General features: G+C 51.7%; 1 protein-coding gene across 3 annotated transcripts in view; it reads left to right on the top strand.

Moving 5' to 3' along the window:
- Nucleotides 1-13,864, top strand: part of SLC22A23 (solute carrier family 22 member 23) — a 172,795-nt gene that overhangs the window by 155,677 nt on the left and 3,254 nt on the right. The window contains exons 8-11 of one of the 3 annotated variants that reach the window (XM_073877515.1): nucleotides 1,505-1,537; nucleotides 1,667-1,690; nucleotides 2,753-2,876; nucleotides 12,901-13,864. The exon at nucleotides 12,901-13,864 is cut by the window's right edge and continues 3,254 nt beyond it. In XM_073877515.1, coding sequence (XP_073733616.1) covers nucleotides 1,505-1,537; nucleotides 1,667-1,690; nucleotides 2,753-2,876; nucleotides 12,901-13,258 — 539 coding nt within the window. In that variant the 3' untranslated portion in view covers nucleotides 13,259-13,864. Of the gene's footprint in view, nucleotides 1-1,504; nucleotides 1,538-1,666; nucleotides 1,691-2,752; nucleotides 2,881-12,900 lie in introns of those variants that run through there. The other 2 variants (XM_025891073.2, XM_073877516.1) reach the window with 2 other exon arrangements.

The raw sequence follows: 13,864 nt of genomic DNA, 5'->3' as shown, positions 1-13,864 counted from the left end.
CCCCCCCCCCCCCCCCCCCCCCCCCCCCGCCCCCGACCATCCCGGCCCCGGGGCTGTAACTGGGAGCCTTCCTGGCTCCACCATCATCCCCAGCACGTGAGGCCCGCAGAGCGCTGGCGGGCATGACTTCACGGAGGGCCAGACTGTGTCTTTGTCATATGTCACGTGACAAGAAGAACAAAGCACTCTTTCATGGGAAATCAGGGGCACGTTTTGACACCCTTGTATCGGGACACTGCTTTTCAGCGACTGTTCCCAAGTTTATCCGCTTGTCCTTGGGCCAAAGAATTCCTCGGTGAATGTTAAAAATAATTCACAGAAAAACTAGGGAATCCTTGCAGCTCCTCCAGCTGTACGACGACGCATGCTTGACACAGCTCCTTGTGCGTGGAAATAGCACCAGGCATCCCTCTGACCCGCCCAGAGCGAGACACGCCAGAGCCGGGCAGCTGAGCCTTCTCTCACCGGGCACGGTGCTCCCAGGGCAGGCTTGGACCCTGCGGGAAACAGATGCCGCGGATCACTCCCCTCCTGCACAAGGAGAGCCCACCTGAGGGCTGGGAATTTGACTCTAGGACTGTCCAGGTGCAGCACAGATCAGAGCTGCTGAGAAAACAGGCCCTTTTCGTCCTCCAAGGTGTGAGAGTCAATGTCCAGAACAGAAGAAAAAGGAAAAAACTCAAAACTTTCTCAACCTCGTCGTGCAAACTGGATTAAAGAACAGCTCCTTTCAAACTCGGGAGCCATTTTCCTAATCTGGTCACGTTCCCGTGCATTCTGCCTCTTGCTGGGAGACGGATCTTATTTTCAGCTGTGACAAGGAAAACAGAGAAGTGGTGTCTGTCCCCCTGATGGGGGCTGCCCACGCTACCCTGCCCGGGAGCCCTGCGCAAGCTCCTGAGCTTTGGGTGCAGGGAGAGGCAGCCCTGGGAGTGCCACGGGTGCCCTCTTTGTCCCTGAGCCGGAAAGGCCCGGGACCTAGGTGCACAGGAGAAGCCGTGAGCATCAGGCCCAGAGCTGCCGGAATTGCCACCCAGCGGGTCTGCCCCACGGTCCTGCTCCTCCCTGGAGCACGGACCAGCAGCGGCTCACCATGAAATTAACCCTTCGGCTTGAGGTCGAGAAGAGCTGCGGCGTCTCTGTTCTGAAGAGTTCCATTCTCCCCCATGTCTGGAGGCCAGAGGGGTTTTCGCCCTCCCCTCCGAACAAAAGGAGCTTTGTTCAGTCGGGCGCTAATCCCGTGTCCGGGGACTCTCTCACCCACAGGTCTCTGCAGCCTTCTAGCACTTGGCCCCCAGCAGGTGTTGGCCCTGCTCCCCAGGGGGCCTGACGGGGCGGGGGAGGGGTGCCGTGGGGCCAACCCAGGCTGGAAGGGAGTTCACTGAGAAGCCAGTCACGTGGTAAGCACCGTAGTGGCCTCATACCTAACGGGCTTTCTCTCTCCCCCCCTTCACTCACTGTCTTCCTCCCCGTGCGCATGGGGCCGTCATTCCTGGGGGCGCAGTGATTGGGAAATACAGCCAGCATCCAGACTCAGGTGAGCCCCAATGTCCGTGCGGTGCACTTGACCACTTTTTATTGCGCCCAAAAGGGCCTTTTCATCCAGACTCACAGACCTGTGGTTTCCCCTCCCTGTCTCTCTCCCCCTCTCTCCTTATCCTTCAAGAGTTGCAGCTGAAGTTGGCCGTAGGTTGGACACTATAAGCATACATTTGTATTCTCTACTCCTTCTTGCCTCTAGAAAGAGCACCTCGTTTCCCCGTCTGTGCCTGGCTTGCACGCATGGCCTCGCCCCTCCCCGCGGCCTCAGCAGTCAGCCCGGGTCCCTGCTGCAGCTGGTCTCACGGACGGCCCCTGGGTGACATGAGAAAGCCCCAGGGAGCGCCGGACGCCTGGCTGACTGTGCCGCCAGGGGAAGCTGCTGTCCCCCTTTGTGCATCACGGCCGCTCATTGCTTTTAGCCACGGGGATGGCAGAGCTGCTGATCATACGTGCCTGGCCTGCCCCACGCCCATGCTGCCGAGACTCTCAGCTGTGAGACCCCCTGCGTTCAGGATACGGCCTTGCAGGGAACTGGGCTGTGCCCCAGGTGTATGACCCCAACCGCATGCCACTGCTCTGTGCTAGACGCTGCCCGGGTGTGTGGTCAGACTCTGGCGCCGTTTGCAAGGTGCTCGGATGGGTTGAGCACTGCCCCCCTCCCCCCCGCCCAGGCCATAAGTTCTTCTGTTTGGGTTACTGGAGTTTTTGTTCCCTCCAGTCCAACCCAGCATAGCCTGTCCTGGGTACTGGACGGGTCAAACCTGAGGCCAGAACAGCCAGGGCTCTCTGGAGGCGGAGGCCTTGTTCCTCGAAGGTTGGGATAGAAGGGGCGTTGCCACAGCCCCGGGAGACCACCAGCCTCCCCTCCTGCCAGGCACGGCTTGCGGCCTCTCGAATCCTGGCCGAGTCCACGCGAGCTCCAGCATTGCAGACCTGCAGGCAATCATGGGAACCCCAACAAAGCCTTCTGCCAAGAGGGTCTGACCTGTTACACCTGGAGGCGCTCCTCGGTCTCGAGAGGGAACTGAGTGCCCCAGGCTATACCCTGAACTAGGGAAAGGGGAAGGGGGAAGACCCTTTGTGTGGTCCTAGACCCTCCCCCGCCCCTTGTCCGCTGCTGTTTCTGCACCCCCCCCACCTGCCTCACCAGCCCCCTTTTCCCTTCCCTTCTGCCCGCCCCCCTCACCGTCTCCCTCTGATTCTCCTTCAGGTATGAGTGATAGTGTCAAGGACAAATTCTCCATCACGTTTTCCATCGTGGGCATGTTCGCCTCCCACGCGGTGGGAAGCCTCAGTGTGTTCTTCTGTGCAGAGATCACCCCCACGGTAATCAGGTAGGTCACGGCAGGGGCCCCACACCGCGCCTTCTCCCTAGGACTCAGGAGAGGCCTGGGTGTGTAGCAAGGCTCCCGTGGGAGGAACCAGCATCAGCTGTGTCCCACCCTGGCCTCAGGACCAGGGTGCAGCCTGCGCGCCGGGCATGTGAGGCCTTCCGCTGGGGAGCTTTGCCCTGACTCCGAGGAAACTGGGAGTCAGCTGAGAACGTGACCCTGGGCTCCGTCTAGGCAAGGAGCCAGAGGAGCAGGGAGCGGGGAACTTTTCGGGGTGCAGGAAGCGCTGCCTGGTTCCACCTGAAAGGGGGTGTTAGCTTGGGCTTAACTCCTTTTGTCTTAGTTCACAGAGTAAGGTATGATCCTTTCTTGGTGCTAGTCCCAGATAGTGGTACCTGGATGCTACCCACCCTTTGATGTTATTAAGATTACAGCATAATAAAAGGGTTTGCCTTCATTTAAAAGGGCATCACTTAACTACGGACTCATGTCATTTTCCCGGTAATTACTGTTTGTGACTTACGGAAGGGCTCATCATGATTGACATCACACTGAACTTGGCATGGGAAGATCATTAGCATTGCTAACACACATGCTTTTTGAAAATATAAATTGTGAATAAATTAGGCAATTACTCAGTTGTGAAAGAAAACCCAGAAGTCAGCATGATGACACCCGTCCACCCTGACTTTCCCACGCGGGCAAACAAGACAGCCCAGGACAGGTCAAGGCGGGACTCGTGCAGACTAATTATTTTAGCCCCTCGGGTGCTGTGAAGGGCTCTGGGCAAAGGCAGGTAGGTCCGTGGACTTTCTTCCCACATTTCCAGGAGTCATGCTGACAAGAGAAATTTCAACATGACCTCATTTTGCTTCATTCTCCCAGATTTTTACAGTGCACACCAAGTCTGAAGGCTACTTCGTGCCCGTGGAATAAAATGCCAAGGAATTGTGTATGTAAGAAAAAAAAAAGCAATTAAATGCCACGTAATTCATCCTGTGCCAACCCTCTCCTAAGCTGAAGTGAAGAGAACAGCCTGAAGCTTCTTTCATGCTCGAGGTTGCAAAATGCCTCAAGCAGATAGCATCTCCCTCTGTGTCTTTTCTTTACCTAGTTAAAATTGCCTTCCTTGACCAAAGAATCCAGCAAAGAGGGTTCTTTCATTAGAGCAGAAGTCAAGGTTGGACCTCTGGCTTTCCAGCTGGTCTCCTCGCAGATTCGTGTGATTATGGACCTTTCTCTGGGGGCGGCCACCCTTTAACTGTGCTGGTTGGTGGACCTCATTAGTCATTGTTAGATTTTGCTTAACAAGCTAAATGGAAGGAAATACATTCTCCTCCACCTCTTTGATGCAGACCTGCCAAGATTATTTGGGGATAGAAATTCAACAAATACGTTTTTCGATTCAGCTTGCCAAGATGACACACTAGAAAAAATATTTGACCTTTGGTGCTGTTTTTGTACTCACAGAGGGATGAAAGGAAATCGAGTCCAAAGGGGGTCTCTGGCCAGGAGGGAAGGGGTCTTGGTGTCACTCCCGCAGCCCTCCCTTTCAGCGGCCTAACTCTTTCTTGCAGACACACCCAGGGACAGTTCCCGCAGAGTCCCCGGGACAGAAATTGACCCTCCTCCCTTCCCCCTACTTCGCACAGCTAAATCCCAGATAAACGAGGCCGAGCGGCTTGGGGTCTGTGAGCTTTTTCTTTTCCTCATTGAAGTATAATTGACATACAGTGGTACATGCGCTTCATTTTTCTTAATACCAAAGGAACCTTTTTCTACAAGGCTCTTATTAAAAACATCCCTTCTGAACCAGAACAGTAGCCCAGGGGAAGATGCCAGGATTCACTAACAAGAAGCAAATAAGAGGATAAGAACTGTTTTGCACAGAGGCTTGTGGAAATCCGTTGTCCAGGAATGACAGACTCACTAGAGTCTAATGAACGTACTAATTACTGTTGTGTCGTGAGATCGCATCCAGACTTTATATTGCAGAGAAGGGCTTCCCTCCCACCCAGGCCTGGTCTGGATGCTGTTCGTTGGCAACAAGCTCTTCCTCAGTTCTCTTCCTGAGGCTTCAGGAGTTGGGTGCCTCTGCAGGCAGACGGGGAGGACCCTGTGCAGCACCCTCTCGCCCAGGGCCTGGTTGATCTAGAAGCAGGTGGTGGCTTGTTTGGGCAGGACCATCTTTTCCATGCAGTGTCCATCTGGAAGCTGCAGGGGGGAGCCCCTGAGGCCTTCACCGTCCTCCTCACCCCTCACCAAAGTGGTTAGTTCCGAGAGGGGCAGGTGCCAGTGCTAACAAGCCCACTTCATTGTCCAGCAACTCCACACCGGCTCCCTCCAAGCCCCTGGGCCTCGGCTGTTACTGCTCTGGTTGGTCTGAGCTCAGCTGCTCCTTCCTGGTATCTTCCGCTTCCTTCCCCTTCAGGCTGTCCCACTCTTTTCTCTAGAAACTTCTTTCTTGGAAGTTGCCTTCTCTGAGAATTCCTTCTGAGTAACTCCTCCCTCCTCCTACCTCGGGACTAAGAACCTGGGCCCTGATGTCCTCTGCCCCAAGAACAGGCACCAAGGACAAAGACGCCCTGTGCAAGGTGACATATGGAGTCTAACTTCTTTAAAAATGTGTGTCTTCAATATATATATATTATGTATTTACATATATAATACACACTCACACACACATAAATATATAACGAATGCTAAGGTCGAGGAGCCAAGGCATTGCAAGTTAGGAGTTCGGCGGCAGGACGAAGAACAAGAGAAGCGTAGAGGCTGTGGCCTCGAGCCTCCGATTCCGACCTTCGGCATGAGGGCAGATGGTGCTGTGTCTGATCCCAGAGGCCACTCTCCTTCACGTGGCCTTAGGCAAGTCCTTTAGCCAGACGTCCTCTCTTTGCCCTAAAATGATGGCCCTGTTATAGGGTAGTGATGCTGAGGGGAGAAAGCGCATATAGAGAGGGTCCAGCCTCAGGAGATGACAACGGATATTGTTAATTATTCCTACCCAAATATTTTTGGCAGTTCTATTTATTTCTGCAAAACTGGCACAAATATTTGTTTATCCTTGACTTTACAGAAATGTAGTCAAGACAAATTGAGGAAGTGAGAAATGGGAGGTTGGTTTGTTCTGTTTAAACGCAAGATGCTTGGTATTCACATGTTTAAAAGGATGATTTGAAGATTCTAGAATTCTTAATTTAAGCTTACTACTTCTAATAAGTCTGCTTGTGTATCAGTCTTTATATCCTTAATTTAGATATAATTACTAGTGAAATAAAGATATCCAGTGGATATTTAAAATTTTCTGTGTGCTCCTAAAGCCCAAGGAGGCAAAATTTGCCCCGATTCTTTTATCTGTAAATTGAGGTGCCCCCCTGCTCTGATAGTTACACATGGGCATATGCTGCCCTCTAGTGACAATCTGAAGAAAAGCAGAAAATGCACAGAGTCGGCATTTTAGGGGAGGAAAAGGAAGATAAACACCTGAAAGCCAAGCACGTAACAATCACCCCATTCTCTAAACGGAGATTACAAAGACAACACAAAGCCAAGAATGGTATACCGAATTCTTTCAAAGGTGTTCCTAACCTTATTGAATAATGTCAAGGTATCCTTGATAGAAAACCAAACAGAAAATTGCTTTCATGGAAAAAATACATCAAGAAATACTGCATATTATATATGCACACGTACGTAGACTGCATTTTATACACACACACACACACACACACACGTAGACACTTACGTGAGCTGTCTAATCCTACCATAAATATATTTGACATGATTTATGAATGTATTATTTTGGCATTATGAAGTGAGACTTCATCCCATACTGACCTCTACCTCCTTCCCCGTGGGTCTGTGTACACTCCCTCCCTGTAGGTTAACTCACGTGTGGACCTTACATGCACTGAGCAAGGTCAGTCTCCCTCCCTGCTTGTCAGTGCCGTCCACCTGTAGTGACGGGGAGGTCCCACGGAAATCCAGAAGGTCTCAGAGAAAAGGGTGTCTCACTGGCATTAAAGGACACAGGGAAACACATCCATTATCCCTGGCATCCGTCTGTCCCCTGCAACATCCTGTGGCTTCCAGAGTAGCCAGAATGACCAAAAAGACGAAGCGGCTATTTTAGGTGTTCGTATTCTTGGTTCCCATGACATCGCTCTTCCTGACGGTCATCTATTTTTAACCCGCCCCATTCATTTGGGTGAGCTGACCTTCCTACCTAGGAAGCCAGCGTAATCCATAAGCATCCAATATTTATTAAGCATAAATAATACATGCCGGTTGATATTCTAGAAAATAATCCTTGCCCTTGACAAGCTCATAGACTAAATAAGGACGGTAGGCATATGAAGAAAAACTAACAGAAAGGTGCAGAGGTGTCTTCAAAAGGTGGTCTGGGACCATCTGCCTGGGAAGGGGGCTGGTATCTGGGGGATGCCCCCCAAAATATTGCTGTTCCTTACCTGTGTCCCCTTGACGGCCCAGTAGCGCGATGGTGTGGCTTTGTGAGCAGGACTAACGTCTCTCCCTTGGCGAAAGGCTTTCTAACACATAGGACTGGTGACACATCACAGCCTGGGTGAGAGGTGGCTGTCTTTTTCTTCCATGGCTAAGGCTAGGAAATTCCATCACTCGCTGAGTGTACTAGTTATCTACTGCTGTGTAACAAATTATCCCAAAACTTAGTGGCTTAAAACAACACAGGCTTTCTGTGTCACGGTTTCTGTGGGCAGAGTTGGCAAAGCCTAGCTGGGCCCTCTGCTGCACGATCCCCCATGGGTGGTAGTCAACCAGGGTAGGATTGGTCTTCAAGCTCATTCAGTAATTGGTCTTCGTGTGTTCGTGCTGCTAAAACAGAATACCACAGACTGGGTGGCTTATAAACAACAGTAATTTATTTCTGGAGCCTGCAAGTCCGAGATCAAGGTGTCCACAGATTTGGTGTTTAGTTAGTCTGCTTCCTGGTTCATCAATGGCCATCTTCCCGCTATCCCTTTGGGATTACATGTCCTCCCCGTGGTGGAGGGGTGAGGGAGCTCTCTGGGGTGCGTTTTCTAAGGGCAGCAGTCCCATTCATGAGACCTCATCACCTCCCCAAGGCCCCGCCTGCTAACACCATCACAGTGGGGATTAGGAGCTCAACATAGGAATTGGGGTGGGTGGGGGGACAGACATTCGGACCAGAACAGCAGGATTCAGTTCCTTACTAGCTGTTGGACCGAGAGCCTCAGTTCCCTGCTGGCTGGAGGTCACCTCAGTTCCATGCCACCTGGAGTATGACAGCATCACAGCTTGCTTCATCAAAGCCAGCACGAGAATCTGCCAGAAGTCAGTCTTTCAAAACCTAATCACAGAAGGGACATCCCCTTTCCTTTGCCATATTTTGTTGGTGAAAAGTGAATTCCTAGGTCCAGCTCACACTCAAGATACAAGGGTATGAATGCGTGGAGGTGGGAATCATCAGGGCCATTTTAGCAATCTGCTCTGGCCTGGCCGGTGGTGTGGGCCTGCTGGGCCGGGCGGCCGCCACCACCAGCCTTAACCTCCGTGAGGCTCCATGCCAGGACCTGGGCCAGGCCTCGGGATGGCCTCGAAGAGCCTCCTCTGCCTCCTCAGCAGCGGGAGACCGCTGCCGCCTGGGACCTGGCAGAGCTGAGCTGAGCAGAGTGGCCAGGGCCTCCTCACGGAGGGGGTGAGGGAGAGAGCCAAGGAGCTCGGGCACTGGGGCTGCAGGTCAGGCAGGTGCGGGGCCAGGGCTCGACCAGACGCAGGAGGGAGCCCTGAGAAAGGGAAGAATCACTTTGTCAGCGGTGAAGAAAGAGCCCCAGGGAGTGCGAGGACGCAAGATGGGCTGGTTAGGGGAGTGTGACCCAGACAGGCCCGAACTGGCAGCCATAGGGCTTGTCCTGGGTTGGACAGAGGAGGCTGGAACAGGGAGGAGTCTGGCCGCTCCCGGACTCTGGCTTTGTCCCGAGGACAGCAGGCCCCACGCCTCCCCACCCAGCACGAGGGGTGTGAGGAGCCCCCTCCCGTATGCAGAGATACAAGGCCTTTTCTCACTTGGGGCTGAGAGAAGGGAAGAGAGCCGTGTCTTTTGTTGTTATGAAACGTGACAAATGAGGAAGGGAGACCCCCCCCCCCCGCTAGCTCATCCACGCACACCCGATTGTCATTCTTCTGTTCCATTCTTTGAGAACGCTCCTCCCCGTCTTGACCACCAAACTGATACGTCCACTTTACCGTGGCCCTTTAGGGACAGCTGTTGACCTGGGGGGCCCCAAGATGCCGAGTCCCCCTCGTTTCTGTCACTCGTGTGGACCCAGGACTGGCCAGCCAGAGGGCCTGCTGTAGACAGCAGGGACTCTCGGTTCACTGTTGACAGCAAGGCCCTGGGAAGGCGCCAGGGAGAGGGAACCCGCTGCCGAGCCACACGGTGAGCAAAGCAGAGCAGAACCCCCCGCCCCAGCCGGAGCAGCAGGGGGGACAGGGGAGGCCTGGCTGGCCACCCACACTCGAAGCTTTGGGGTTTGTGTTAGCGGGAGGCCCCAGTTCCCACAGCTAGAACAGTTTTGGGTTGGGTTTGGTTTGGTTTTTTTTAAAGCTTCCCTGTGGGATAATTTACATACCATATCATGCATTCATTTTAAATACACAATTCAATGATCTTGAATGCAATCATCCCCATAAATCCAGATGTGGAACATTTCCATCACCTCAGAAAGTTCCCTGCTGGCCCTCTGCAGTCTGTCCCTGTCCCCACTCAAAGCCCCAGGCAATCACTAATCTGCTTTTTGTCTCTGTAGATCTGTCCTCCGCCCCCCCTCTGCCCCCTGCCGCTTGTTCAAAATTTCATATAAATGGAGTCTGCAGTCACTTAGTATAATTTTTGAAATTCGTCCACACTGTGGCAGGTGTCACTACTGCACTCCTTACTGCGGAGTACTGTTCTGTTGTTCGGGATGGGCCACGGTTTGTTTATCCATCAACAGGTGAGGGACGTCAGGATTCTTTCTGGTTTTTGGCTGTTATGAATAATGCTGCAGTGAATATTCGCTTCTAAGTTTTTGTGGGGTATAGGTTTCCTGTGTCTCATGAGAGCGGAGTTGCTGGGTCACATAAAAGTTTACATTTAACTGTTTCGGAAACTGACAGGATTTCCACGGCCGCTGCCCCACGTTTCCTTCCCAGCGGCAGAGGTTGCGCGTCCCGTTCTCGGCTCAGCCTCATGAACACTTGTCACTCTCTGCCTTTGTTTTGTTTTTTTTTTTAAGATTTTATTTTTTTATTTGAGAGAGAGAGCACAAGCAGGGGGAGCAGCAGAGCAAGAGGCAGACTCCCCACTGAGCAGGGAGCCCGATGCGGGGCTCGATCCCAGGACCCCGGGATCATGACCTGAGCAGACGCTTAACCAACTGAGCCACCCAGGTGCCCCCCATTCTCTGCCTTTTTGATTGTTGCCATCCTGATGGGTGTAAGCCAGGATCTCATTGTGGTTGGGATATGCATCTCTCTAATGACCAGTGATACTGCACATCTGCTTGCGTGCTTTGACTGTTTTGTAGTTTGTACAGTGTCTTTGAAGAAATGTCTACTCAAATCCCTGGCCTGTTATATAAATCGTTTGTCTTCTTACAGTTCTTTATGTATTCTGGATACAAGTCTTCTTTCAGACATGCTCAGTAACCATGTTCTCCCAGTCTGTGGCTTCTCTTTCCATTTTCTTGAGAAATAAAAAAGTCCTATTGATCATTTTCTCTTCTGGATCCGGCTTTTGGTGTCAGATATAAGAAATCTTTGCCTCACCTAAGATCACAGCGATTTTCCCTTATATTTTCTTCTTAAAAGTGTTACAGGTCTAGCGCTTACATTCAGGTCAGTAATCCATTCTGAGCTCACTTTCGTGTATGATGTTGCGTAAAGGCCCAACTTCTTTCTTTGGTGCGTGGATAACCAGTTGTCCCAGCCACTTGTTGAAAAGACTCTCCTTTCCCCATTGAATTTGCCTGTGTTCAAAGTCAGCTGACCATAAATTTAAGAGTTTATTTCTGAACTCTCGGTTGGTTCCATAGATCTATGGATACACCAACACCACACTGTCTTTATTACTATAGCTTTATACGAAGTTCTGAAATTGGGACGGTAAGTCCTTGAATTTTGTTATGTTTCAAAATTGTTTTGGCTGTTCTGGGTCTTTTGCATTCCCATATAAATCTTGGGGTCAGATTATCATTTTCTGGGGGAAAAAAACACATCATCTGGAAATTTGATAGGGATTATGTTGAATCTATACATTCCAGCTAAGATGGAAAAATTGCCATCTTAATGGGACTGGGTCTTCCAATCCATGAACATGGACTGTCTTGTCATTTATTTTATATTTCTAATTTTCTCTCAGCAATGATTTATACTTTTTAGTATACAAGTCCTGCATTTTTTTTTTCCTTAGAGATTTTATTTCTTTGAGAGAGAGAGCACGTGTGCACGTGCATTTAGGGGAAGGAGCAAAGGGAGAGGGAAAAGCAAACACTGCACTGAGCACAAGCCCGCTGCAGGGCTGGATCCCACAACCCTGAGATCACGACCTGAGCCTAAATCAAGAGGCAGACACTTAGCCGACTGAGCCACCCAGGCGCCCCAAGTCTTGCGTTTATTTTTATTTATTTCTAAGTATTTTGTTCTTTTGATGTTATTACAAATAGAATTTTCTTCATTTCATCTTCAGCTTCTGTTGCTAGTGTGTAGACATACAGTTGACCTTTGTATGTTGCCCTCGTGTCTCGTGCCCTCGTAGGTCAGTCAGTAGTTTGATGAGTTACAGGCACCTATGGTGCCAACCAAGAGAACCAGGGGCTCCTCGAGAGCCCGCCACAGAAGCCTTCTGCCTTCAGGCATCCAAGAATAAAGGTCACTGCACTAAAGGGTGATGCATAGGTCCGAAGCAACTCCAATGAAAGTTCTTTAAATCAACTGAGATCCACATCCCCATACGCTCTGCCCACTGGTCTGGGTCCACACTCTGATGCGAAGCAGACAACGCTACTCCCCCTTCCTTGAGACCACTGTGACCAGACTGATCCTTCACTGTGGCTCCAGAGCAGACACCAGGCAGGCCCCCTGGCCTGTGCATCGCATGACACAGTAGGACCGGTGGGACAGGTCACGCGAACACCGCGGTCCCCTTTACCGCAGCCCAGCATTGCACTGCTTCCTCAGAGGCCACATGACCCCTTCTCCCCCGCAAATATGCTTTTATGTCAAAGGAGAGATGTCCGAGCCATGATGGATTTTTTTAAATGTTGCATATCTACTAATCTCTTTGGAACTTTGGCAGGTTCCCCCAAACGGCAGAGGAGTGGAGATACGTGGCACACGCTCTAGGCTCACACGTAGTACTTTCTGAGCTCAGTGCTCTATGACTTTCTCTCAGTCACAGCACGTGGCTTCTGGCACAGCACCTTGCAGAGGCGGGGCCGCTCCCACTGGTGGTGTGCAGATTGACTTTAGGAAGTATATGGGACACAACAATAAGAACTCACAGTGTGAAAAATCACTGTCTTTTAAAGTATCTTCCGGTCTCTCTAGTTATGGCTGGAGAAACTCTCTGTGAGTGCTGGCTTGTCTGTCATATCCTCTTTAACCCCTGTTAATCCGCCTCCCGCCCGCCCACTGACCTCTTTCTAAATGAAGAGCAAACCTTGGGAAGTAGCATAATATAATAATACTTTGTCATTGCATATTTATGGCGAGTGCTTGTCCATTTACAGCAGTAGTGTAACACTGTCTTTCAAAATAAAGTAAAAAATTTTGAGCTAGCAAGAGACAATATTAATTAGAGGTGGTACAAAGATAGCCAAGGCGAAGGTGGTCTGGGATGCCCTGGGGCGGCCCCCTGCCCAAGCCAGGCCCTGGTCAGCCCCATGATCTGCTCCCGTGTGTCCCTACTCTGGGTGGCGCTGTGCCCCTCCGCAGCGGGCTCTGACCGTGGACGTTAACCGTGTGTGCTCGTGCTCTCCCGCAGGTGCGGCGGGCTGGGGCTGGTGCTGGCTAGCGCGGGCTTCGGCATGCTGACAGCGCCCATCATCGATCTGCACAACCAGAAAGGCTACTTCCTGCACCACATCATTTTTGCCTGCTGCACGCTCATCTGCATCATCTGCATCCTCCTGCTGCCTGAGAGCAGGAACCAGAACCTGCCCGAGAACATCTCCAATGGGGAGCACTACACTCGGCAGCCGCTCCTGCCGCACAAGAAGGGGGAGCAGCCCCTCCTGCTCACCAACGCTGAGCTCAAGGACTACTCCGGCCTCCACGATGCGGCCACCGCAGGGGATGGGCCGCCCGAGAACACCACAGCCAATGGCATGAAGTCTATGTAGCTCTGCGCACGGCCTTCCCTGAAGGGAGGCACTGTGGGCTCCAGGGGCTTGGGGGCTGTTTGGGCACAGGTTTACAGACCAGGGACCGAACACGTGGCTGGGGGTAGGGGAGGGGAGGCAGAAAAACCCAATTCTGCTGCTGATGCCACGGATCGCAAGACTGTCAACTGGTGTGGGGAAATTGTCTTTCCAAAACTCTAAGGATCGTGTGTGTGAGGAAGCAAACTCTTTGAAAATAACCCTTCAGACTTTCTTTTCTGCCATGAAATGTTTGTATTTATTTTGGTCATTTTTACGAGAAGCACTTTATTCCCTTTCCTCTAACTGATCTCGAAACAGAACCACCTCCTTCGGAAGAGGGACATGGTTGCCGAGGAAGACACCGTAAGTAGCCAGCGCAGCGGCCCTGGAGGTCACACACCACCCTCGTCCAGCACCCCACACCGGAGCCAGGGGTCACTCACTCTGGGCCCACATCCCCCAAGGCCGCCTGCCTGTGTGCAGACAGACTGACCTGTCGTGGAGTGTCTCCATGACCACATTGTAGACAGAGTGAAATGTAAATGATTAGGTTTTTGCTAGAGTCTGTGTATGGTTTCTAAAGGG

The sequence above is a fragment of the Callorhinus ursinus genome, unplaced genomic scaffold, assembly GCF_003265705.2.
Source record: "Callorhinus ursinus isolate GAN/ISIS: 27379988/994484 unplaced genomic scaffold, GSC_fseal_2.0 scaffold26, whole genome shotgun sequence".
NCBI lineage: Eukaryota > Metazoa > Chordata > Mammalia > Carnivora > Otariidae > Callorhinus > Callorhinus ursinus.
The sequence above is the reverse complement of the archived record's forward strand: the minus strand, read 5'-3'. Positions and strand labels throughout refer to the sequence as shown.